The following is a 22,822-nucleotide window of genomic DNA, read 5'->3' as shown; positions in this document are numbered from 1 at the left end:
ACGTTCAAAACCAATCAGGAATGGTGTCGGTGGGTAGTTTTCTGAAGTCACAATTAATGGGGCTGCTGCATTTAAAAGAGGGCCCTTCCTTGCCGGGTTTGTCAAACATGTCCCCGCAGCCTAATTATAGTTCTGTGTTATGATCCTGTTTAAAATTAACCGCCTTGGAAATATTTGCTTGGCTCCTGCTCGTCTGGCCCTCGCAGGAGGGGTCTGGTGAGCCTGGAGCCAGCTGAGGGGGAGTCTGATTTCATGAGGTCAGCTGGCCCTGCAGGGCTGGAGCTATCCTGAAATGAAGCCTGTGCTTTGGTTGCAGAGGTGAGGGTCCCCTGAGGTGGACGGGGGGTGGGAGGTCCGTGGCATTTCCAGAGGCGTTGTGAGCCTGGCCTTCAGTTTCGGGCCCTTCATCATCCTCAGTGTGGCAAAATCTGCTGTTTTGGAAAACTTGGCTTCCGCTGGTTGTTTGATGTCCTTCCTGCGGGACGTTTTCCCGCTCCCAGCGGCCATGGGCGTCTTCTGAATGTGGGCGGATGGTGTTCTGAATGAATGGGGCTGAAGCTGCTACGCTGGAGTGTTTGGCCCTCTGCCGTGCGGCTCCCTCCCCAAGCCCATCTGGTCACGTGAGCTGACCCTTGACACGCATTCAGGTGTGCGAGTGGGGTCAGGGGTCAGAAATGGCTGGCGTCTTGGAGGCTGAATGGATACCTGTTCCTTCTCCCAGCGATGAGGTTGCTTACAAAATGCAAAGTGATGCACATAGGAGCAAAAAATCCAAACTTCACATACACACTAAAGGGGTCAGTGCTGTCAGTCACAGACCAGGAAAGGGGTTTGGGCATCTGAGTTGATAGTTCCATGGGAATGTCAACTCAATGCCTGGCAGCTGTGAAAAAGGCAAACTCTGTGCTGGGGATCATTAAGAAAGGAGTTGATAATAAAACTGCAAGGATTGTCATGCCCTTCTATAAAGCCGTGGTGCGACCGCACTTGGAGTACTGTGTTCAGTTCTGGTCGCCACATCTCAAAAAGGATATTGAAGAGATAGAAAAAGTGCAGAGAAGGGCAACGAGGTTGATTGATTGGATTGGAACACCTTCCTTATGAGGAGAGGCTGCAGTGTTTGGGACTCTTTGGAGAGGAGACGTCTGAGGGGGGATATGATTGAAGTCTATAAAATTATGCATGGGGTAGAAAAAAATGTTGACGGGGAGAACTGTTTCTATCTTTCTCAATTTACTAGAATAAGGGGCATGCATTGAAAATGCTGGGGGGAGGAATTAGGACTAATAGAAGGAAATACTTCTTCACGCAACGTGTGATTGGTGTTTGGAATATGCTGCCACAGGAGGTGGTGATGGCCACTCAGCTGGATAGCTTTAAAAGGGGCTTGGACAGATTTAAGGAGGAGAAGTCAATCTATGGCTCCCAATCTTGATCCTCCTTGATTTGAGGTTGCAAATGCCTTAGCAGACCAGGTGCTCAGGAGCAGGAGCAGCAGAAGGCCGTTGCTTTCACATCCTGCCTGTGAGCTCCCAAAGGCACCTAGTGGGCCACTGCGAGTAGCAGAGTGCTGGACTAGATGGACTCTGGTCTGATCCAGCAGGCTAGTTTGTATGTTCTTATGTACTGAGGGCCCTTCTGGGGTTGGTCCCAGTGAGGTAGTCTTTCCCCATGGAGAGACCCACAAGCTCTGAATAGTGGCCACGTGTCGGGCTGCTTCATTCATTGTGGAGTGAAGTTCTCTGGTGTTAGTCAAGCCCTTTACTGGCTTGGGCAGCTACCAGCAAAGTAGCTTGTGTCCGTCTGCCTGGCACGCTTGGGGGTCGAGTTGAAGGCTCCACTTATTTATTGGTTAGATTTTTTGTAGTCACTGTTCACCCAAAGGATCTTGCAGTGACTTGGAATATTAAAACAGTATTCATGAGTTAAAAACGTAGAACAGCTAACAAAATTTAAAACATTTAGGATGTTGAACTATTTGAAATACGTGTCTTGCACCAAACCACTAATAACCCAAAGGCCCACTCTTTAAATACAACACATCGAAGGCTTTTAGGATCCTTCCAAGATGCCAAGCAGCCACAGTTGCAGTAGTATGAAACGTCAGGAGAGAATGCTGCTAGAACACGGCCATACAGCCCGGAAACCACACAGCACCCCAGCCCACTTAAACAGTTCGGCTTTGTGTACCCTGGGAAACAAAACGAGTCTGGCAGGGCCGGGGTGCGTTCCCCAGTGCAGGGGCCACAGCAGAGAAGGGCGCCTTGCTCTTTGCCCGCCAGAGAGAGCGCGTGCGGCCTGGTTCCAAATAACTGGGCAGCACTTTGTGGTATTTCTCAGAGAGTAAAGAATTCAAGAGGAGGAAGAAAAGGCAGGGCCAGAGGTTGGGGGGAGATAACAGCCTCTCTCCCTGCCTGGGTTGGGGTGAGAGATGGGGTGGCTGGGGACCGAACACCTGCAGACCTGGCCCTGTCTCCTTGAAGCCTCTCTCTGGCAACTTGCGGCCACGCTTTCTGGCCCTCGCGCCCCACGACTGAAATGCCGCCCTGCAAACGTGGTCTGTTCCTCTCTCTGACCCCCGTTACCTCTCAGGTGCCAGCTGCCTTCCCCCTTGCGCCTCTCTTCAGGTGAGGGTGGGCAAGGTTTCTCCCAGGGGTGAACAGGACAGGCGTGCCCCAGAGGGGAAGAGGCAGGGGTGGTTGCACCAGGGCAGGGGGGGTCATGGCGACGGTCTGCTCACAGGAGCGGCCTTCCTGCCAGGGTGGCCCAGCTAGCTCCGGGGGTCTGCTCCCACCAGCGGCAGCTCTCCCAGACGCCTCTCCCCTCCTGGGGGTCCTTTGAAGGGGAGGTGTCGGGGCCCTTTCCAGCGAGAGCGTCTGCTGTGCCCCTGAGCGGCTGGGCTTCCCTTGTCCTTGGCCCAGGGGACAGTCCTTGGGCGCAGCAGAAGACGTTAGGAGGCCACACCCTGCAATTCACTCCTGCTGCTTCTCTCTCCTCAGACAAGAGATGATTTCCTTGGCCAAACGGATATTCCTCTCTGCCAGCTGCCAGTGAGTATTGACTTTTTAAAGGACGTTTAAAATGCCCTTGTTAGGATCCAGGCACTTCTGTGTGGCTTGTTTTTGACCAAGCGCGCTTCACTTCCTCTTGTGGGAAGGGGGGGGGGGGCGGTGAGAACTCAGGGTGTTCAGGAGACCCGCACAGGTGCAGACCGTGAAAATGGCTGCCTGCCCTAGTGGGCAGGGCTTGGAATCCTAAGCTGCTGTAAACCTCCGTCTGTGTCCAGACATTCTCGACTCTCTTCCTTGGACAAGCTGTCCTCTGGGAGGGGCCCGGAAAGAGCTGCTGCTCCAGTGGTTTGGCAGGATAGACCGGTGTGCACGAATCTGCGGGCACGGGAGCCGTCCTGTCCGAAGGATGCCAAGCCAGCCCTCCGCGCCAGGTCTGCCCTGGTGCTGCAGCAGGTGGTTGTCATGATGCCAGCTGCAGCACGAGGGAGGACACACCTTGGATGACTCCTGGAAATGCTTTTCCCAAAACTCTCCCTGGAACCTCATTAAAAAGCCTGGCTCCTACTTTCATGCTGTGATTCCCAGAACTGGGCCCCCTGCAGAGCGTGCCTTCAGGTCTACAAATGCCCTCGATCGGCATGCGCACGAGACATTACGACGCAAGCCGAAATGGGGAAGGCAGTTCAGGGTGGTGACCCATTGGTGGGTTGGGCCCAACGTCTGGCTGGGGATCCGTGCCCTCGCTGAACGTGCCAGCTCGCTGACCACTGTGCCTGGGCAACTTCTGTGTTTCGGTGTGACGAAGTTGGGGTGTTTGGAGGGAGAGGAGTGACACAAACACAAAGGGGCGGGACTTGTTTTTGGTTTGTGGGGGGCAGCGGGGGGGTGGGGGTGGCAAATGACTCAGAAGCTGCTGTTTCTTCCAGACAGAGAACCCAGCTACTGAGCGACCGTACACATTTAAAGATTTTGTTCTTCACCCACGGAGGTGAGTCCCTGCTGCTTCTGTTACGACTGTCATTCAGGGGCGTTGCCTCTCTCTGGCTGTCTTGCGGTGCAGAGCGCATTTGTGCCAGAGAGGCCAGGTTAAAGGAGGGCGTGGGGGCCGAGGCCAGGCCTTGCAGCTGGCCCGGGCCCCCCTTGGTGTACCGCATGCTCTTTCTCTCCCTCCCGCAGCCACAAGTCCCGGGTGAAAGGGTTCCTCAGGCTCAAGATGACGTACTTGCCTCAAAGCCCCGGCCCAGAAGAAGACGGCCCAGAGCCAGCCGAAGAGCTGGAGGTGAGCTCCTGGGGCCCCCTGTGGGGTTGCCGAGCCCCCTGCCTCAGGCCGGCACGAGCAGAGGTTGCTGCCGCTTGAGACAGGCCCCCTGTGGGTCGCGGGGCCACAGGAGCAACTGGAGCCGGACCCTGTGCTTGCCGTTGCAGCCTGGCTGGATCATTGTGGACCAACCGGAGGCCTCGTGCCAGCTGCAGGAGCCCGAGGCCCCCCTCCCGCCGGGCTGGGAAGAGAGGCAGGACTTGCTCGGCAGGACTTACTACGTCAACCACGAATCCAGGAGAACGCAGTGGAAGAGGCCGAGCCCCCAGTAGGTCTTGGTGCTTCTTGGTCACATGGGCTTGGAGCGTGTGTGTGTGTGTGTGTCTGTCTGTCTGTCTGTCTGTCTGTCTGTCTGTCTGTCTGTCTGTCTGTCTGTCTGTCTGCATCTGGGGTCCCTTCTGGGAGGCCTTCCTGGGGCTTCTCTGCCCCACCTGGCACTTGGCCTCCCTGGGTAGCGGAGCTGAGGGAGCTTCTTGAGCTGCATCTCCAGTATTCAAAGCAGCGTCAAAAAACACACGAAGCAGCACTCTGACCCTCTCTTTGTGAAGGGACAGCCGAGCCCCCGCGGAGAGCGACCGCACCCACCTGGAAGCGCAGCAGGCCTTTGCCCACCGGCATCAGATCACGGAGGAGGCCGAGAGCCTGGACAGCAGAGAATCCCCCGAGGTAAGAGCCGGCCTCAGGGGTTGGTCCGCATCACAACAAGGTCACGCGCGCGATCCCAGCCCCTCACACACCAGGGTTGGACTATCGGAAAGAAATGGGATGGCTCAGCACAGCTCAGTGAGAAGACGGAGGCAGGAAACCCCTTGCTGGGGGGGGCAGGAAACCTCTTGCCGGGGGGGGTGTTCAGGAAGCGGAGTTGGGGTGACATTGATGCGTGGAGGGGATTTCAGGCCAGCTGCGGTGGGAAGATGGGTGCAGAGCTGGTTTCCTTGGGGCGAGGGACTTGGCTTCCGTTTCACGTCCGTGCTTATTGGTTTCCGTGGGCTCGTTGGATGAAGTCCTAAAAAGCAGAGGTGGTCGGCACTTCGATTTTTCTCACCTGACTTGCTGGTTCATTTTTTCTTATCTCTCCGCCCCATCCAGAGCTGGGAAATCATAACAGAAGATGAAGCGACTCTCTACAGCAACCAGAGCCCTGAGGCAGCCGCTCTGCAGGGCCACGCGGAGGCCGAGGCCCCGTCTGTCGAAGACCTGAGTGCCCAACTGACCTCCACGGCCTTCTGCACTGTAAGAGCAGCGCTGGGCACACTGGGGCGTGGGTTGCGAGCTGGCAGGTCCCCAAAAGCAGAAAGCTTGGCTCCCACCACTGTCTCACCACAAATCCAGCGTGGCCTGCAGTGCCGGGTCTGGGACCACTGGCTCCCTTTGGGGTACTGAGCATAACCCATCCTGGAGGGAACTCAGAAGCTGCTGGGCCTTGTTGTGCTAGGCAGGTGTTGGGGGGGGGGTTCTGGGAGCAGCTGGAGTGAGGGGCTCCGCGCCCCGGGAATCTCCTTCCTGCTGGTTTGTGTGAGGAGGCTCTGAGGCTGGCCTAGCTCGTGCCTTGTGGGGGTTTGAGCTCTGCCCTCGGTCTTTACAAATTGTACCAGCTGCAGGTTTGGGACCCTGGGGGCCCCTCGGGGACTTTGGGGAGAGCCCTGCAGAGGGTGGGCTTTCCTGAGGGGGTGTCCTCTGCTCCTCCCCCACCCTCCAGAGTGACTCCCGAAGGAGCGGCAGCCAGCAAACGTACTCCCTGGAGGAACGCCCGGTGCTGCCCGTGGTAAGGTCTGCTTCGCCATCTCCTCCTCCTCCCCCTTATGGCCAGAGCTCCTCCTGAAAGCAGGACGCTCCGTTTCCGATCTGGAAGGGGGGCCTCCATTTCTGGGTCGCTCCTGGAAGCTGCTGGCAGGTACCAGCCCCCCTCTTCTCACAGGGGAGTTGACCGCTCTGCTGGGGAGGCGTTTGACTGGGGGTGGGGGTGGTCTGCGCCTTGGGCATCCCTCACGCAGCCGTTCAGGTTCCACCTCCTCCTTCACAAGCCTCGCAGAGTCCGGGCCTTTCTGCCGCTGCTGCCGCCGCCACCTGTGAGCTCCACGGGGGGTGGGAATCTGTCCCACCACCCCCACCCCCCCTTGGCCCAGGAGTTGTAGCGCTCCCTTCCTCCCTCCCCCGCAGTTACTCCCCACTTCAAGCGGGCTGCCCCCTGGCTGGGAAGTCAGAACAGACGACAAAGGCCGGCCTTACTACATCGACCACAACTCCCAGACCACCAGCTGGCTGAAGCCTGCAGCCCTCCAGGTACCTGAGTCACTTGGTGTGCTGCCCCCGCTGCCGCCTGTGGTGTGGGGTTCTAGCGTGAGCCCCGTGGGAGGGGAAACATGGGTGGCTGCTGTCCTGAGGGCGGGTGGGGGTCACGGCCGCCTCTTGAGCCCAGGACAGGAGAAGAGCCGAGCCCCGCCTGAAGGGTGTGTTTGGGTGGCCCGCGGAGACTGGCAGGGCTTGAGCCTCCCCCTGGGCCCTGTCCAGGCCCTCGGGAGGGAAGAAGGGAATGCAGTCTCTGGCTGTCTGTGCTGCACGGAGAAGACGATGGGGTCCGGCATTGTGCAAAAGAGCTCCATGGGATGTTGAGGGGAGCTGGCAGAGGACCCGGGAGGGGTGTGGGGGCCACGGGGACGGACATCTCTGCCGGCTCCCAGCTCAGCCTCTCTGGCTTCTGGCTTTCAGCTGTAGCTACCTGGCCGGCCTGAGCTCCTCTGCTGCCTTCTACCCTGTCCCTGTGCTTTGATTCCTGACAGGCGGGAACAGATGGGAATCCCCCCCCTGCGGCCCTCGCTCCAAGTTCTTCGCAGGGGCACCTGGCCGCCTCGCAGGACTCATCCCGGCAGCAGCAGCCCGGTCCTCCTCCGCTGCTGCCGGCAGTCAGGGACCCGGGGCCCCTCCCAAAGGGCTGGGAAGTCCGCAACGCGCCGAGTGGGAGACTTTTCTTCATTGACCACAACGCCAAGATGACCACCTGGGTAGGTGGCCTCCTGGTGCCTGTTCAGAGGCTGGGAAGGCACCATGTGTTGGGGACTGCCTGTGGTACCCCCCCACAGGCATGAGAGCCCCCTGCCGGGTAGGAATGCACAGGGCCGAAGAAGTCTTTGCTGCTGCTCTGTGGAAGAGTCGGAGCTGGGGGGGGGGGCAGGTGCTGGGGGAGGCTTCCTTGCCCTCGAGCAGGAGGGGCAGGAGGAGAGCGGGAGGGAGGGAGGTCGCTTCAGGTGATACATTTGCAGTCAAAATCCACACGATCCAGAGCGAATGCAGGAGTGTGGTTTAGCCCTGGGCTGGAGCGGAGGTTTGAAGTGCTTCCAGTTCTCACTTTGCTTCCCCCCCCCTCCCCCCCAGGAGGACCCCAGACTGAAAATGCCCCCTCCCGTGAGAAGAAAGCCCTCTTTGGACCCTGGGGAGCTGGGCCCCTTGCCGGTGAGTCTCCCTCTGGGCCCCCAGCTGCCCGAGACAGGCCGGGTTTCTCAGTGCCCCGTTCAGACCCCCCTCCTTGAGCTCTCTGCCTTGGCTGGGGGGGGCGGGGTGGAGGGGCAGGCAGAGTGCTTGAGAGGCTTTTTCTTGTATCCTCTTTTAGCCCGGCTGGGAGGAGAGGATCCACACGGATGGACGGCCCTTCTTCATCAACCACAGTGCGTAGAGGGAATATGGGGCGGGGACGGGGACCAGCTGACACCTCCCTCACCCAGTTGCAGCCTGGACCTCTTGGGACTGATGCATTTATCTGTCTTTTGCAGATGCCAAAACAACCCAGTGGGAAGACCCTCGCCTCCAGGGCGCAGGAATCACCAAGCCAGTAAGGCTGCATGCTTCACCTGGAGGGAGGGGGGTTCTGGGGGGGTGGGGTGCGTGCGCATCTGGCTACCTGGTTGCATTTCTGCAGGCAGATTCCCGTCCTCGGAAGGGGACCGTTTCCCCCAAAGTGCCTCAAAAGGCTGTCCTCCCTCCCTGCAGCAGGACAACAGCCAGGGTTGTTTTGGGTGGACTCCGGTGGGCAGAGGGAGCGGAAAAAGTTCTTCTCTGGGGTTGAAGCGCTTGACTGGATCCGAGCCATTATTCTGGAGAACAACACTTAGGGCCGTGGTGGTGAACCTTTGGCACTCCAGATGTTATGGACTACAATTCCCATCAGCCCCTGCCAGCATGGCCAATTGGTTTGAAGGGGGTGGGGGGGGAAGGGAGTCTGTCCCTGGCAAGGGGCAGATTTGGCTCTGCTGCCCCTGACCCCCATTCAGGCCAGCGGGCGCTTCCAAAGAGAGCTCTCGTAGTCTTCTGCTCTGGCCCTGGGGGGTGGGGGGTGGGGGGGTTGGGCGCTGGCAGGTAGGCCATGCCCTGTTGAAATCAACAGGGGACATGAAGGCTTTAAGACAGCCTCAGAACCCTCTGGAAGCTCCCCTCTCCCCCCCCTCTGGGATTAACACCACATCTGTTTGTGAACTTTTCTGTTACAATAGCAGAAAAAGGGCTTCTTTAAAGTGACTACATAGTTTGAAGGAAATTTTCAAGGAAGCCCCCCCGCCCCCCCAGGAAAAGGTGGTGTCTGCCTGCGAAAGCCCCCAACCTGCTGATTACCCGCCCCTCCTTTCTTCCTTCCTTCCAAGGCTGTTCCATATTCCAGAGATTACAAACGGAAGTACGAGTTCTTCAGGAAGAAGCTGAAGAAACCGGTCAGTGTGCCCCCTCACCAAGGCGAGAACACGGAGTGGTGCCTCCCACCCAGACTGGAACCTTGCCTGGGTGGGAATGTGGGCCCTGCTACGGCCTGTGGGGAATTTGTTCAGACCCCCGGGCTGCTAGACCTGGACGAGACCAGAGGGGCCCAGCCCTGCTGCTCTCCGCAGGTGCCGATGGACCGAGGCTGTTCCCCGCCTGGAGGTTCGGTAGCATTCTGCCCGCTTCGTCTGCACCGAGCCGGCCCTGCTCCTTACCCGGAGGGCCTCTCTGTTCCTCTGCAGAGCGACATCCCCAATAAGTTTGAGCTGAAACTTCGCCGGAACAGCATCCTGGAAGATTCCTACCGCAGGATCATCGCAGTGAAGAAAGCGGAGTGCCTGAAGGCCAGGCTGTGGATCGAATTCGAAGGGGAGAAAGGCCTGGACTACGGAGGGGTCGCCCGGGAGTGGTTCTTCCTGCTCTCCCGGGAAATGTTTAACCCCTACTACGGCCTCTTTGAGTATTCGGCTGCGTAAGTAGGAGCAAGCCATGCGTGGCCAGAGTGGGCTACCCTAGGGAAAGGCCCCTGCAGCTGCCGGCGTCCTCACCGAGCGCTCTCTTTGCAGGGACAACTACACGCGGCAGATCAACCCGAACTCGGGGCTGTGCAACGAAGACCACCTCTCCTACTTCAAGTTCATCGGCCGGGTGGCAGGAATGGCTGTGTATCATGGGAAGCTGCTGGACGGTGGGTGCTTCTGGCCGGTGGGGGGGGGCGTCCTCTGTGCCCAGGTTCACTCGGGGAATGCTTGATAACACCCCCCCCCCATCTCTTCTTTTAAAGGTTTTTTCATCCGGCCTTTTTATAAGATGATGCTGCAGAAGCCGATCACGCTCTGTGACATGGAGTCTGTGGTACGAACCCTTCCCCCCCACCCCCCACGCATTTGGGGGCTTTCCCTCCCACACGCCACCGTCATGTAACAGTTGGTCTTTTGGCGCTCCTTCCAGGACAGCGAATACCACAGTTCTCTGAAATGGATTCTCGAAAACGACCCCACAGAACTGGACCTCCGGTTCGTGATCGATGAAGAGCGTTTTGGGCAGGTGGGTCGGGGAGGAGATCCTGCTGCCAGGCCGGGGGGGGGGGGGGGCTGCAGCGGAGGCGCCTTCCTGTTTCCTGTGCGGGTCCTCACTTGGGACAGTTACAGTGGCCCATGGCCACATGGCCAGCGCAGCCTGGCTGGAGTGACGCTCTCTCCCGTTCTGTGCCACGTGCCAGATGTTCCCAACTCCCTCCCAGGGCTGAGTGCCGCAGGTGTGGGGGGGGGGCCCTGTGCCTGGGGAGGCTCTTGGCTGTGAGTGGGCCCGGGTGCTCTGCACTTGGGAGCAGGGCTTAATGAGAGTAGAGATTATTAATAGCAATTGCATTTTATGTATGTTTATACACTAAACATAATTGCAATATACACAAGCCATTGGGCAGCACACGTGGGTCACGTGATTTTTTGGTCTGTATTTGGTGAATGCTGCTAGAGGCGCCCTTACTCTGTTCATTGATAACAGGGCTGCGTTCCCCAGGTGGCCGCGGCCAGTCAGTCTGGAGGGCCTGCATCGGCCGGCGCTGCCACAAGCTCTTCTTCCCCTCCTCTCCCTGTCTAGACTCATCAGCATGAACTGAAAAGTGGGGGCTCTGATCTGGTGGTCACCAACGAGAACAAGCAGGAGTACATCTAGTGAGTGACCGCCGTCCCCTCCGGGCCTCACAGCCCCCCGATCTCTGTTGCCGACGCTGTCCCCTTGCCTTGTAGCTCTCACTGGGCAGGGGAGGGGGAGCAGTCGGAGAATGTCGCCGCCCCCCTCCTGACAGAGGGCCCCCCCGGCCGGCCCTGTTTCTTTCCCCCTACAGCCTTGTGATCCAGTGGCGCTTTGTGAACAGAGTCAAGAGGCAGATGGCTGCCTTCAAGGAGGTACGGGAAAAAAATCCCTCTCTTGGAATATGTCTAGCGTCCATTGCTGGAAATAATGTCTGCCATTTTCTGAGCCAAGCATTGTGTGTGTGTATAAGACCTGAGTGCATTTGCGTTTCTCCTTTGCCTGGCGGCACCTGAGAGGGTTTTGTGTCCTTTCTGAGATCCCTGGAAAGCTGCTCATTCCGGGTCAAACCAGGAAAAAAAACCTCAGCCAAGTTTTCCCTCAGTCCCCTTCAAGGAACCGGGTTTGATTCCCAGCTCTGCCGCCTGAGCTGTGGAGGCTTCTCTGGGGAATTCAGATTAGCCTGTATACTCCCACACACGCCAGCTGGGTGACCTTGGGCTAGTCACAGCTTCTCGGAGCTCTCTCATCCCCACCTACCTCACAGGGTGTTTGTTGTTGGGGGGGAAGGGCAAGGAGATTGTCAGCCCCTTTGAGTCTCCTACAGGAGAGAAAGGGGGGATATAAATCCAAACTCTTCTTCTTCAACCCAGTGAACTCCAGCCACAGAACGCAGTTTGGGTGTGACGGAGGGCAATTGAAAAATGGGCCCTGAATTGCCCCTGGGCTGCCATAACGGGGGAACTGCTCCAGAGTTTGCCCGGCTCAAACTTTGCCCACCTGCCACCCCCCCCCCCCCCCCCCCCCTCCCCCCACAAACCCCCCCCCCCCCCCCCCCCCCCCCCCCCCCCCCCCCCCCCCCCCCACCCCCCCCCCCCCACACCCCCCCCCCCCGCGCCCCCGCCCGCCCCCCCCCCCCCCCCCCCCCACCCCTCCCCCCCCCCCCCCCCCCCCCCCCCCACCCCCCCCCCCCCCCACCCCCCCCCCCCCCCACCCCCCCCCCCCCCCAACGCCCCCCCCCCCCACCCCCCCCCCCCCCCACCCCCCCCCCCCCCAACCCCCCCCCCCCCCCCCCCCCCCCCCCCCCCCCCCCCCCCCCCCCCCACCCCCCCCCCCCCCCACCCCCCCCCCCCCCCACCCCCCCCCCCCCCCACCCCCCCCCCCCCCCACCCCCCCCCCCCCCCACCCCCCCCCCCCCCCACCCCCCCCCCCCCCCACCCCCCCCCCCCCCCACCCCCCCCCCCCCCCACCCCCCCCCCCCCCCACCCCCCCCCCCCCCCACCCCCCCCCCCCCCCACCCCCCCCCCCCCCCACCCCCCCCCCCCCCCACCCCCCCCCCCCCCCACCCCCCCCCCCCCCCACCCCCCCCCCCCCCCACCCCCCCCCCCCCCCACCCCCCCCCCCCCCCACCCCCCCCCCCCCCCACCCCCCCCCCCCCCCACCCCCCCCCCCCCCCACCCCCCCCCCCCCCCACCCCCCCCCCCCCCCACCCCCCCCCCCCCCCACCCCCCCCCCCCCCCACCCCCCCCCCCCCCCACCCCCCCCCCCCCCCACCCCCCCCCCCCCCCACCCCCCCCCCCCCCCACCCCCCCCCCCCCCCACCCCCCCCCCCCCCCACCCCCCCCCCCCCCCACCCCCCCCCCCCCCCACCCCCCCCCCCCCCCACCCCCCCCCCCCCCCACCCCCCCCCCCCCCCACCCCCCCCCCCCCCCACCCCCCCCCCCCCCCACCCCCCCCCCCCCCCACCCCCCCCCCCCCCCACCCCCCCCCCCCCCCACCCCCCCCCCCCCCCACCCCCCCCCCCCCCCACCCCCCCCCCCCCCCACCCCCCCCCCCCCCCACCCCCCCCCCCCCCCACCCCCCCCCCCCCCCACCCCCCCCCCCCCCCACCCCCCCCCCCCCCCACCCCCCCCCCCCCCCACCCCCCCCCCCCCCCACCCCCCCCCCCCCCCACCCCCCCCCCCCCCCACCCCCCCCCCCCCCCACCCCCCCCCCCCCCCACCCCCCCCCCCCCCCACCCCCCCCCCCCCCCACCCCCCCCCCCCCCCACCCCCCCCCCCCCCCACCCCCCCCCCCCCCCACCCCCCCCCCCCCCCACCCCCCCCCCCCCCCACCCCCCCCCCCCCCCACCCCCCCCCCCCCCCACCCCCCCCCCCCCCCACCCCCCCCCCCCCCCACCCCCCCCCCCCCCCACCCCCCCCCCCCCCCACCCCCCCCCCCCCCCACCCCCCCCCCCCCCCACCCCCCCCCCCCCCCACCCCCCCCCCCCCCCACCCCCCCCCCCCCCCACCCCCCCCCCCCCCCACCCCCCCCCCCCCCCACCCCCCCCCCCCCCCACCCCCCCCCCCCCCCACCCCCCCCCCCCCCCACCCCCCCCCCCCCCCACCCCCCCCCCCCCCCACCCCCCCCCCCCCCCACCCCCCCCCCCCCCCACCCCCCCCCCCCCCCACCCCCCCCCCCCCCCACCCCCCCCCCCCCCCACCCCCCCCCCCCCCCACCCCCCCCCCCCCCCACCCCCCCCCCCCCCCACCCCCCCCCCCCCCCACCCCCCCCCCCCCCCACCCCCCCCCCCCCCCACCCCCCCCCCCCCCCACCCCCCCCCCCCCCCACCCCCCCCCCCCCCCACCCCCCCCCCCCCCCACCCCCCCCCCCCCCCACCCCCCCCCCCCCCCACCCCCCCCCCCCCCCACCCCCCCCCCCCCCCACCCCCCCCCCCCCCCACCCCCCCCCCCCCCCACCCCCCCCCCCCCCCACCCCCCCCCCCCCCCACCCCCCCCCCCCCCCACCCCCCCCCCCCCCCACCCCCCCCCCCCCCCACCCCCCCCCCCCCCCACCCCCCCCCCCCCCCACCCCCCCCCCCCCCCACCCCCCCCCCCCCCCACCCCCCCCCCCCCCCACCCCCCCCCCCCCCCACCCCCCCCCCCCCCCACCCCCCCCCCCCCCCACCCCCCCCCCCCCCCACCCCCCCCCCCCCCCACCCCCCCCCCCCCCCACCCCCCCCCCCCCCCACCCCCCCCCCCCCCCACCCCCCCCCCCCCCCACCCCCCCCCCCCCCCACCCCCCCCCCCCCCCACCCCCCCCCCCCCCCACCCCCCCCCCCCCCCACCCCCCCCCCCCCCCACCCCCCCCCCCCCCCACCCCCCCCCCCCCCCACCCCCCCCCCCCCCCACCCCCCCCCCCCCCCACCCCCCCCCCCCCCCACCCCCCCCCCCCCCCACCCCCCCCCCCCCCCACCCCCCCCCCCCCCCACCCCCCCCCCCCCCCACCCCCCCCCCCCCCCACCCCCCCCCCCCCCCACCCCCCCCCCCCCCCACCCCCCCCCCCCCCCACCCCCCCCCCCCCCCACCCCCCCCCCCCCCCACCCCCCCCCCCCCCCACCCCCCCCCCCCCCCACCCCCCCCCCCCCCCACCCCCCCCCCCCCCCACCCCCCCCCCCCCCCACCCCCCCCCCCCCCCACCCCCCCCCCCCCCCACCCCCCCCCCCCCCCACCCCCCCCCCCCCCCACCCCCCCCCCCCCCCACCCCCCCCCCCCCCCACCCCCCCCCCCCCCCACCCCCCCCCCCCCCCACCCCCCCCCCCCCCCACCCCCCCCCCCCCCCACCCCCCCCCCCCCCCACCCCCCCCCCCCCCCACCCCCCCCCCCCCCCACCCCCCCCCCCCCCCACCCCCCCCCCCCCCCACCCCCCCCCCCCCCCACCCCCCCCCCCCCCCACCCCCCCCCCCCCCCACCCCCCCCCCCCCCCACCCCCCCCCCCCCCCACCCCCCCCCCCCCCCACCCCCCCCCCCCCCCACCCCCCCCCCCCCCCACCCCCCCCCCCCCCCACCCCCCCCCCCCCCCACCCCCCCCCCCCCCCACCCCCCCCCCCCCCCACCCCCCCCCCCCCCCACCCCCCCCCCCCCCCACCCCCCCCCCCCCCCACCCCCCCCCCCCCCCACCCCCCCCCCCCCCCACCCCCCCCCCCCCCCACCCCCCCCCCCCCCCACCCCCCCCCCCCCCCACCCCCCCCCCCCCCCACCCCCCCCCCCCCCCACCCCCCCCCCCCCCCACCCCCCCCCCCCCCCACCCCCCCCCCCCCCCACCCCCCCCCCCCCCCACCCCCCCCCCCCCCCACCCCCCCCCCCCCCCACCCCCCCCCCCCCCCACCCCCCCCCCCCCCCACCCCCCCCCCCCCCCACCCCCCCCCCCCCCCACCCCCCCCCCCCCCCACCCCCCCCCCCCCCCACCCCCCCCCCCCCCCACCCCCCCCCCCCCCCACCCCCCCCCCCCCCCACCCCCCCCCCCCCCCACCCCCCCCCCCCCCCACCCCCCCCCCCCCCCACCCCCCCCCCCCCCCACCCCCCCCCCCCCCCACCCCCCCCCCCCCCCACCCCCCCCCCCCCCCACCCCCCCCCCCCCCCACCCCCCCCCCCCCCCACCCCCCCCCCCCCCCACCCCCCCCCCCCCCCACCCCCCCCCCCCCCCACCCCCCCCCCCCCCCACCCCCCCCCCCCCCCACCCCCCCCCCCCCCCACCCCCCCCCCCCCCCACCCCCCCCCCCCCCCACCCCCCCCCCCCCCCACCCCCCCCCCCCCCCACCCCCCCCCCCCCCCACCCCCCCCCCCCCCCACCCCCCCCCCCCCCCACCCCCCCCCCCCCCCACCCCCCCCCCCCCCCACCCCCCCCCCCCCCCACCCCCCCCCCCCCCCACCCCCCCCCCCCCCCACCCCCCCCCCCCCCCACCCCCCCCCCCCCCCACCCCCCCCCCCCCCCACCCCCCCCCCCCCCCACCCCCCCCCCCCCCCACCCCCCCCCCCCCCCACCCCCCCCCCCCCCCACCCCCCCCCCCCCCCACCCCCCCCCCCCCCCACCCCCCCCCCCCCCCACCCCCCCCCCCCCCCACCCCCCCCCCCCCCCACCCCCCCCCCCCCCCACCCCCCCCCCCCCCCACCCCCCCCCCCCCCCACCCCCCCCCCCCCCCACCCCCCCCCCCCCCCACCCCCCCCCCCCCCCACCCCCCCCCCCCCCCACCCCCCCCCCCCCCCACCCCCCCCCCCCCCCACCCCCCCCCCCCCCCACCCCCCCCCCCCCCCACCCCCCCCCCCCCCCACCCCCCCCCCCCCCCACCCCCCCCCCCCCCCACCCCCCCCCCCCCCCACCCCCCCCCCCCCCCACCCCCCCCCCCCCCCACCCCCCCCCCCCCCCACCCCCCCCCCCCCCCACCCCCCCCCCCCCCCACCCCCCCCCCCCCCCACCCCCCCCCCCCCCCACCCCCCCCCCCCCCCACCCCCCCCCCCCCCCACCCCCCCCCCCCCCCACCCCCCCCCCCCCCCACCCCCCCCCCCCCCCACCCCCCCCCCCCCCCACCCCCCCCCCCCCCCACCCCCCCCCCCCCCCACCCCCCCCCCCCCCCACCCCCCCCCCCCCCCACCCCCCCCCCCCCCCACCCCCCCCCCCCCCCACCCCCCCCCCCCCCCACCCCCCCCCCCCCCCACCCCCCCCCCCCCCCACCCCCCCCCCCCCCCACCCCCCCCCCCCCCCACCCCCCCCCCCCCCCACCCCCCCCCCCCCCCACCCCCCCCCCCCCCCACCCCCCCCCCCCCCCACCCCCCCCCCCCCCCACCCCCCCCCCCCCCCACCCCCCCCCCCCCCCACCCCCCCCCCCCCCCACCCCCCCCCCCCCCCACCCCCCCCCCCCCCCACCCCCCCCCCCCCCCACCCCCCCCCCCCCCCACCCCCCCCCCCCCCCACCCCCCCCCCCCCCCACCCCCCCCCCCCCCCACCCCCCCCCCCCCCCACCCCCCCCCCCCCCCACCCCCCCCCCCCCCCACCCCCCCCCCCCCCCACCCCCCCCCCCCCCCACCCCCCCCCCCCCCCACCCCCCCCCCCCCCCACCCCCCCCCCCCCCCACCCCCCCCCCCCCCCACCCCCCCCCCCCCCCACCCCCCCCCCCCCCCACCCCCCCCCCCCCCCACCCCCCCCCCCCCCCACCCCCCCCCCCCCCCACCCCCCCCCCCCCCCACCCCCCCCCCCCCCCACCCCCCCCCCCCCCCACCCCCCCCCCCCCCCACCCCCCCCCCCCCCCACCCCCCCCCCCCCCCACCCCCCCCCCCCCCCACCCCCCCCCCCCCCCACCCCCCCCCCCCCCCACCCCCCCCCCCCCCCACCCCCCCCCCCCCCCACCCCCCCCCCCCCCCACCCCCCCCCCCCCCCACCCCCCCCCCCCCCCACCCCCCCCCCCCCCCACCCCCCCCCCCCCCCACCCCCCCCCCCCCCCACCCCCCCCCCCCCCCACCCCCCCCCCCCCCCACCCCCCCCCCCCCCCACCCCCCCCCCCCCCCACCCCCCCCCCCCCCCACCCCCCCCCCCCCCCACCCCCCCCCCCCCCCACCCCCCCCCCCCCCCACCCCCCCCCCCCCCCACCCCCCCCCCCCCCCACCCCCCCCCCCCCCCACCCCCCCCCCCCCCCACCCCCCCCCCCCCCCACCCCCCCCCCCCCCCACCCCCCCCCCCCCCCACCCCCCCCCCCCCCCACCCCCCCCCCCCCCCACCCCCCCCCCCCCCCACCCCCCCCCCCCCCCACCCCCCCCCCCCCCCACCCCCCCCCCCCCCCACCCCCCCCCCCCCCCACCCCCCCCCCCCCCCACCCCCCCCCCCCCCCACCCCCCCCCCCCCCCACCCCCCCCCCCCCCCACCCCCCCCCCCCCCCACCCCCCCCCCCCCCCACCCCCCCCCCCCCCCACCCCCCCCCCCCCCCACCCCCCCCCCCCCCCACCCCCCCCCCCCCCCACCCCCCCCCCCCCCCACCCCCCCCCCCCCCCACCCCCCCCCCCCCCCACCCCCCCCCCCCCCCACCCCCCCCCCCCCCCACCCCCCCCCCCCCCCACCCCCCCCCCCCCCCACCCCCCCCCCCCCCCACCCCCCCCCCCCCCCACCCCCCCCCCCCCCCACCCCCCCCCCCCCCCACCCCCCCCCCCCCCCACCCCCCCCCCCCCCCACCCCCCCCCCCCCCCACCCCCCCCCCCCCCCACCCCCCCCCCCCCCCACCCCCCCCCCCCCCCACCCCCCCCCCCCCCCACCCCCCCCCCCCCCCACCCCCCCCCCCCCCCACCCCCCCCCCCCCCCACCCCCCCCCCCCCCCACCCCCCCCCCCCCCCACCCCCCCCCCCCCCCACCCCCCCCCCCCCCCACCCCCCCCCCCCCCCACCCCCCCCCCCCCCCACCCCCCCCCCCCCCCACCCCCCCCCCCCCCCACCCCCCCCCCCCCCCACCCCCCCCCCCCCCCACCCCCCCCCCCCCCCACCCCCCCCCCCCCCCACCCCCCCCCCCCCCCACCCCCCCCCCCCCCCACCCCCCCCCCCCCCCACCCCCCCCCCCCCCCACCCCCCCCCCCCCCCACCCCCCCCCCCCCCCACCCCCCCCCCCCCCCACCCCCCCCCCCCCCCACCCCCCCCCCCCCCCACCCCCCCCCCCCCCCACCCCCCCCCCCCCCCACCCCCCCCCCCCCCCACCCCCCCCCCCCCCCACCCCCCCCCCCCCCCACCCCCCCCCCCCCCCACCCCCCCCCCCCCCCACCCCCCCCCCCCCCCACCCCCCCCCCCCCCCACCCCCCCCCCCCCCCACCCCCCCCCCCCCCCACCCCCCCCCCCCCCCACCCCCCCCCCCCCCCACCCCCCCCCCCCCCCACCCCCCCCCCCCCCCACCCCCCCCCCCCCCCACCCCCCCCCCCCCCCACCCCCCCCCCCCCCCACCCCCCCCCCCCCCCACCCCCCCCCCCCCCCACCCCCCCCCCCCCCCACCCCCCCCCCCCCCCACCCCCCCCCCCCCCCACCCCCCCCCCCCCCCACCCCCCCCCCCCCCCACCCCCCCCCCCCCCCACCCCCCCCCCCCCCCACCCCCCCCCCCCCCCACCCCCCCCCCCCCCCACCCCCCCCCCCCCCCACCCCCCCCCCCCCCCACCCCCCCCCCCCCCCACCCCCCCCCCCCCCCACCCCCCCCCCCCCCCACCCCCCCCCCCCCCCACCCCCCCCCCCCCCCACCCCCCCCCCCCCCCACCCCCCCCCCCCCCCACCCCCCCCCCCCCCCACCCCCCCCCCCCCCCACCCCCCCCCCCCCCCACCCCCCCCCCCCCCCACCCCCCCCCCCCCCCACCCCCCCCCCCCCCCACCCCCCCCCCCCCCCACCCCCCCCCCCCCCCACCCCCCCCCCCCCCCACCCCCCCCCCCCCCCACCCCCCCCCCCCCCCACCCCCCCCCCCCCCCACCCCCCCCCCCCCCCACCCCCCCCCCCCCCCACCCCCCCCCCCCCCCACCCCCCCCCCCCCCCACCCCCCCCCCCCCCCACCCCCCCCCCCCCCCACCCCCCCCCCCCCCCACCCCCCCCCCCCCCCACCCCCCCCCCCCCCCACCCCCCCCCCCCCCCACCCCCCCCCCCCCCCACCCCCCCCCCCCCCCACCCCCCCCCCCCCCCACCCCCCCCCCCCCCCACCCCCCCCCCCCCCCACCCCCCCCCCCCCCCACCCCCCCCCCCCCCCACCCCCCCCCCCCCCCACCCCCCCCCCCCCCCACCCCCCCCCCCCCCCACCCCCCCCCCCCCCCACCCCCCCCCCCCCCCACCCCCCCCCCCCCCCACCCCCCCCCCCCCCCACCCCCCCCCCCCCCCACCCCCCCCCCCCCCCACCCCCCCCCCCCCCCACCCCCCCCCCCCCCCACCCCCCCCCCCCCCCACCCCCCCCCCCCCCCACCCCCCCCCCCCCCCACCCCCCCCCCCCCCCACCCCCCCCCCCCCCCACCCCCCCCCCCCCCCACCCCCCCCCCCCCCCACCCCCCCCCCCCCCCACCCCCCCCCCCCCCCACCCCCCCCCCCCCCCACCCCCCCCCCCCCCCACCCCCCCCCCCCCCCACCCCCCCCCCCCCCCACCCCCCCCCCCCCCCACCCCCCCCCCCCCCCACCCCCCCCCCCCCCCACCCCCCCCCCCCCCCACCCCCCCCCCCCCCCACCCCCCCCCCCCCCCACCCCCCCCCCCCCCCACCCCCCCCCCCCCCCACCCCCCCCCCCCCCCACCCCCCCCCCCCCCCACCCCCCCCCCCCCCCACCCCCCCCCCCCCCCACCCCCCCCCCCCCCCACCCCCCCCCCCCCCCACCCCCCCCCCCCCCCACCCCCCCCCCCCCCCACCCCCCCCCCCCCCCACCCCCCCCCCCCCCCACCCCCCCCCCCCCCCACCCCCCCCCCCCCCCACCCCCCCCCCCCCCCACCCCCCCCCCCCCCCACCCCCCCCCCCCCCCACCCCCCCCCCCCCCCACCCCCCCCCCCCCCCACCCCCCCCCCCCCCCACCCCCCCCCCCCCCCACCCCCCCCCCCCCCCACCCCCCCCCCCCCCCACCCCCCCCCCCCCCCACCCCCCCCCCCCCCCACCCCCCCCCCCCCCCACCCCCCCCCCCCCCCACCCCCCCCCCCCCCCACCCCCCCCCCCCCCCACCCCCCCCCCCCCCCACCCCCCCCCCCCCCCACCCCCCCCCCCCCCCACCCCCCCCCCCCCCCACCCCCCCCCCCCCCCACCCCCCCCCCCCCCCACCCCCCCCCCCCCCCACCCCCCCCCCCCCCCACCCCCCCCCCCCCCCACCCCCCCCCCCCCCCACCCCCCCCCCCCCCCACCCCCCCCCCCCCCCACCCCCCCCCCCCCCCACCCCCCCCCCCCCCCACCCCCCCCCCCCCCCACCCCCCCCCCCCCCCACCCCCCCCCCCCCCCACCCCCCCCCCCCCCCACCCCCCCCCCCCCCCACCCCCCCCCCCCCCCACCCCCCCCCCCCCCCACCCCCCCCCCCCCCCACCCCCCCCCCCCCCCACCCCCCCCCCCCCCCACCCCCCCCCCCCCCCACCCCCCCCCCCCCCCACCCCCCCCCCCCCCCACCCCCCCCCCCCCCCACCCCCCCCCCCCCCCACCCCCCCCCCCCCCCACCCCCCCCCCCCCCCACCCCCCCCCCCCCCCACCCCCCCCCCCCCCCACCCCCCCCCCCCCCCACCCCCCCCCCCCCCCACCCCCCCCCCCCCCCACCCCCCCCCCCCCCCACCCCCCCCCCCCCCCACCCCCCCCCCCCCCCACCCCCCCCCCCCCCCACCCCCCCCCCCCCCCACCCCCCCCCCCCCCCACCCCCCCCCCCCCCCACCCCCCCCCCCCCCCACCCCCCCCCCCCCCCACCCCCCCCCCCCCCCACCCCCCCCCCCCCCCACCCCCCCCCCCCCCCACCCCCCCCCCCCCCCACCCCCCCCCCCCCCCACCCCCCCCCCCCCCCACCCCCCCCCCCCCCCACCCCCCCCCCCCCCCACCCCCCCCCCCCCCCACCCCCCCCCCCCCCCACCCCCCCCCCCCCCCACCCCCCCCCCCCCCCACCCCCCCCCCCCCCCACCCCCCCCCCCCCCCACCCCCCCCCCCCCCCACCCCCCCCCCCCCCCACCCCCCCCCCCCCCCACCCCCCCCCCCCCCCACCCCCCCCCCCCCCCACCCCCCCCCCCCCCCACCCCCCCCCCCCCCCACCCCCCCCCCCCCCCACCCCCCCCCCCCCCCACCCCCCCCCCCCCCCACCCCCCCCCCCCCCCACCCCCCCCCCCCCCCACCCCCCCCCCCCCCCACCCCCCCCCCCCCCCCCACCCCCCCCAACACCCCCACCACCCCCCCCCCCCCCCCCAACACCCCCCCCCCCCCCCACCCCCCCCCCCCCCCACCCCCCCCCCCCCCCACAGCCCCCCCCCCCCACACCCCCCCCCCCCCCCCCCCACCAAAACCCCCACCCCCCCACCCCCCCCCCCCCAGGCCTGGAGGGGAGCCGCATTTCATAGCAAGGGAAGGTGGAAGCTGGTGACATTTGGGGGCCAGGCCAGGTTGGCTGCAGCTGGGCTCCCATTGGCGTGGGCATTAGCAGCAGTGGGGCAGGTGGCCACCGAAAGCAAAAGCCACTGAGTGCCAGATTCACACACCAGTGAGGAGGCCGGGGGGTGGGGGGGGCGTTTCAGGTCCAGGCCAGAAGACCCTCCTGCTGCAGGGATGCCAAGTAGACCCAGCTGTGGTTGGTGGAGCTGGGCTCCGTCAATACCTCTGGTCTTCTGGGAAGGATCCCCTCCAGTTGCACTTTCCCAAAGGCACTGGCACTGGGAAGGCGAAGGAGATGGGGGTGCCAAGGTGGGGGTGGCGCTTTGGGGTTTGCTGGCCATTCTCCTTCTAAGTTCGCTTCTTTGCAAGCATCTTTTGGGTCTTCCGACAGCTCTCGAATGGGCAGAGTCCTGCACTGGATGCTGCTGAGAACGACTCCACACCGACTCCCGTTCCTCTCCTGGCTGCAGTCTCTGTGCCCCCCCCCCCTCTGCTGTGGGAAAGGGTGCACGGGGGGCTGGAAAGAGGGCTGTTGGTCCTGGGCTCTGTTGGAGTGTGTCCTGGAGGGCCCTGGGTACAGAGGGGCTCTGCGGGAGTGGGGGGCAGTGAAGGCAGCCCATCACCCTCTGTCCTGCATCATCCCACGCTGCCACCTTGCTCCCCTCCCCCTGTGCCCAGTAGTCTTGGGTGCTTCTAGCCATGATGGGTGCGGAAGAGTGCTGGGAATTGCCGTGGCAAAAGGGAGAGATGGGAGCAAACCGGGGCAGGGGAGCCCAGCCTCAGACGGTTTGGGAAGGCAGCCACGCTGGTCTACAGGGGAACAGAAGCCCCTCGGAAGCCGACAAGATTTTGCGGGAGTGAGCTATCCAGAGCACCCGATGAAGGGAGCGTTGACTTCTCGAAGGTTTATGCCCACGAGATCTCCTCCTTGAAGGCGCTCCTGGACTCAAATCTGGCCCCTCAGCTTAAGGAAAGGTCTTATAGGTGTGCAGTCGAGCCAAGGAAGAGGAGGAGGAGGAAGAAGAAGAAGAGGAGGAGGAGGAGTAGTTTGGATTTATATCCCCCCTTTCTCTCCTGCAGGAGACTCAAAGGGGCTGACAATCTCCTTGCCCTCCCCCCCCTCACAACAAACACCCTGTGAGGTGGTG

At 73.9% G+C, this 22,822-nt stretch overlaps 1 protein-coding gene across 1 annotated transcript in view; it reads left to right on the top strand.

Annotated features, from left to right (window-relative positions):
- The window catches only part of NEDD4 (NEDD4 E3 ubiquitin protein ligase), a 32,036-nt gene extending 9,501 nt beyond the window's left edge, over nt 1-22,535 (top strand). Inside the window, exons 6-27 of the mRNA XM_048482112.1 lie at nt 3,000-3,050; nt 3,938-3,999; nt 4,188-4,290; nt 4,437-4,597; nt 4,878-4,995; nt 5,419-5,562; nt 6,029-6,094; nt 6,490-6,612; nt 7,110-7,331; nt 7,702-7,779; nt 7,937-7,991; nt 8,097-8,155; nt 8,961-9,026; nt 9,315-9,544; nt 9,639-9,760; nt 9,857-9,927; nt 10,024-10,119; nt 10,675-10,748; nt 10,922-10,982; nt 11,783-12,946; nt 22,066-22,248; nt 22,356-22,535. Coding sequence (XP_048338069.1) covers nt 3,000-3,050; nt 3,938-3,999; nt 4,188-4,290; nt 4,437-4,597; nt 4,878-4,995; nt 5,419-5,562; nt 6,029-6,094; nt 6,490-6,612; nt 7,110-7,331; nt 7,702-7,779; nt 7,937-7,991; nt 8,097-8,155; nt 8,961-9,026; nt 9,315-9,544; nt 9,639-9,760; nt 9,857-9,927; nt 10,024-10,119; nt 10,675-10,748; nt 10,922-10,982; nt 11,783-12,946; nt 22,066-22,248; nt 22,356-22,535 — 3,489 coding nt within the window. The remainder of the gene's footprint in view (nt 1-2,999; nt 3,051-3,937; nt 4,000-4,187; nt 4,291-4,436; nt 4,598-4,877; nt 4,996-5,418; nt 5,563-6,028; nt 6,095-6,489; nt 6,613-7,109; nt 7,332-7,701; nt 7,780-7,936; nt 7,992-8,096; nt 8,156-8,960; nt 9,027-9,314; nt 9,545-9,638; nt 9,761-9,856; nt 9,928-10,023; nt 10,120-10,674; nt 10,749-10,921; nt 10,983-11,782; nt 12,947-22,065; nt 22,249-22,355) is intronic.
- The last annotated feature ends 287 nt before the right edge of the window (nt 22,536-22,822 follow it).

Source organism: Sphaerodactylus townsendi, linkage group LG17 (genome assembly GCF_021028975.2).
Source record: "Sphaerodactylus townsendi isolate TG3544 linkage group LG17, MPM_Stown_v2.3, whole genome shotgun sequence".
Classification (NCBI taxonomy): Eukaryota; Metazoa; Chordata; class Lepidosauria; order Squamata; family Sphaerodactylidae; genus Sphaerodactylus; species Sphaerodactylus townsendi.
This window is presented reverse-complemented; position numbering and strand designations above follow the sequence as displayed.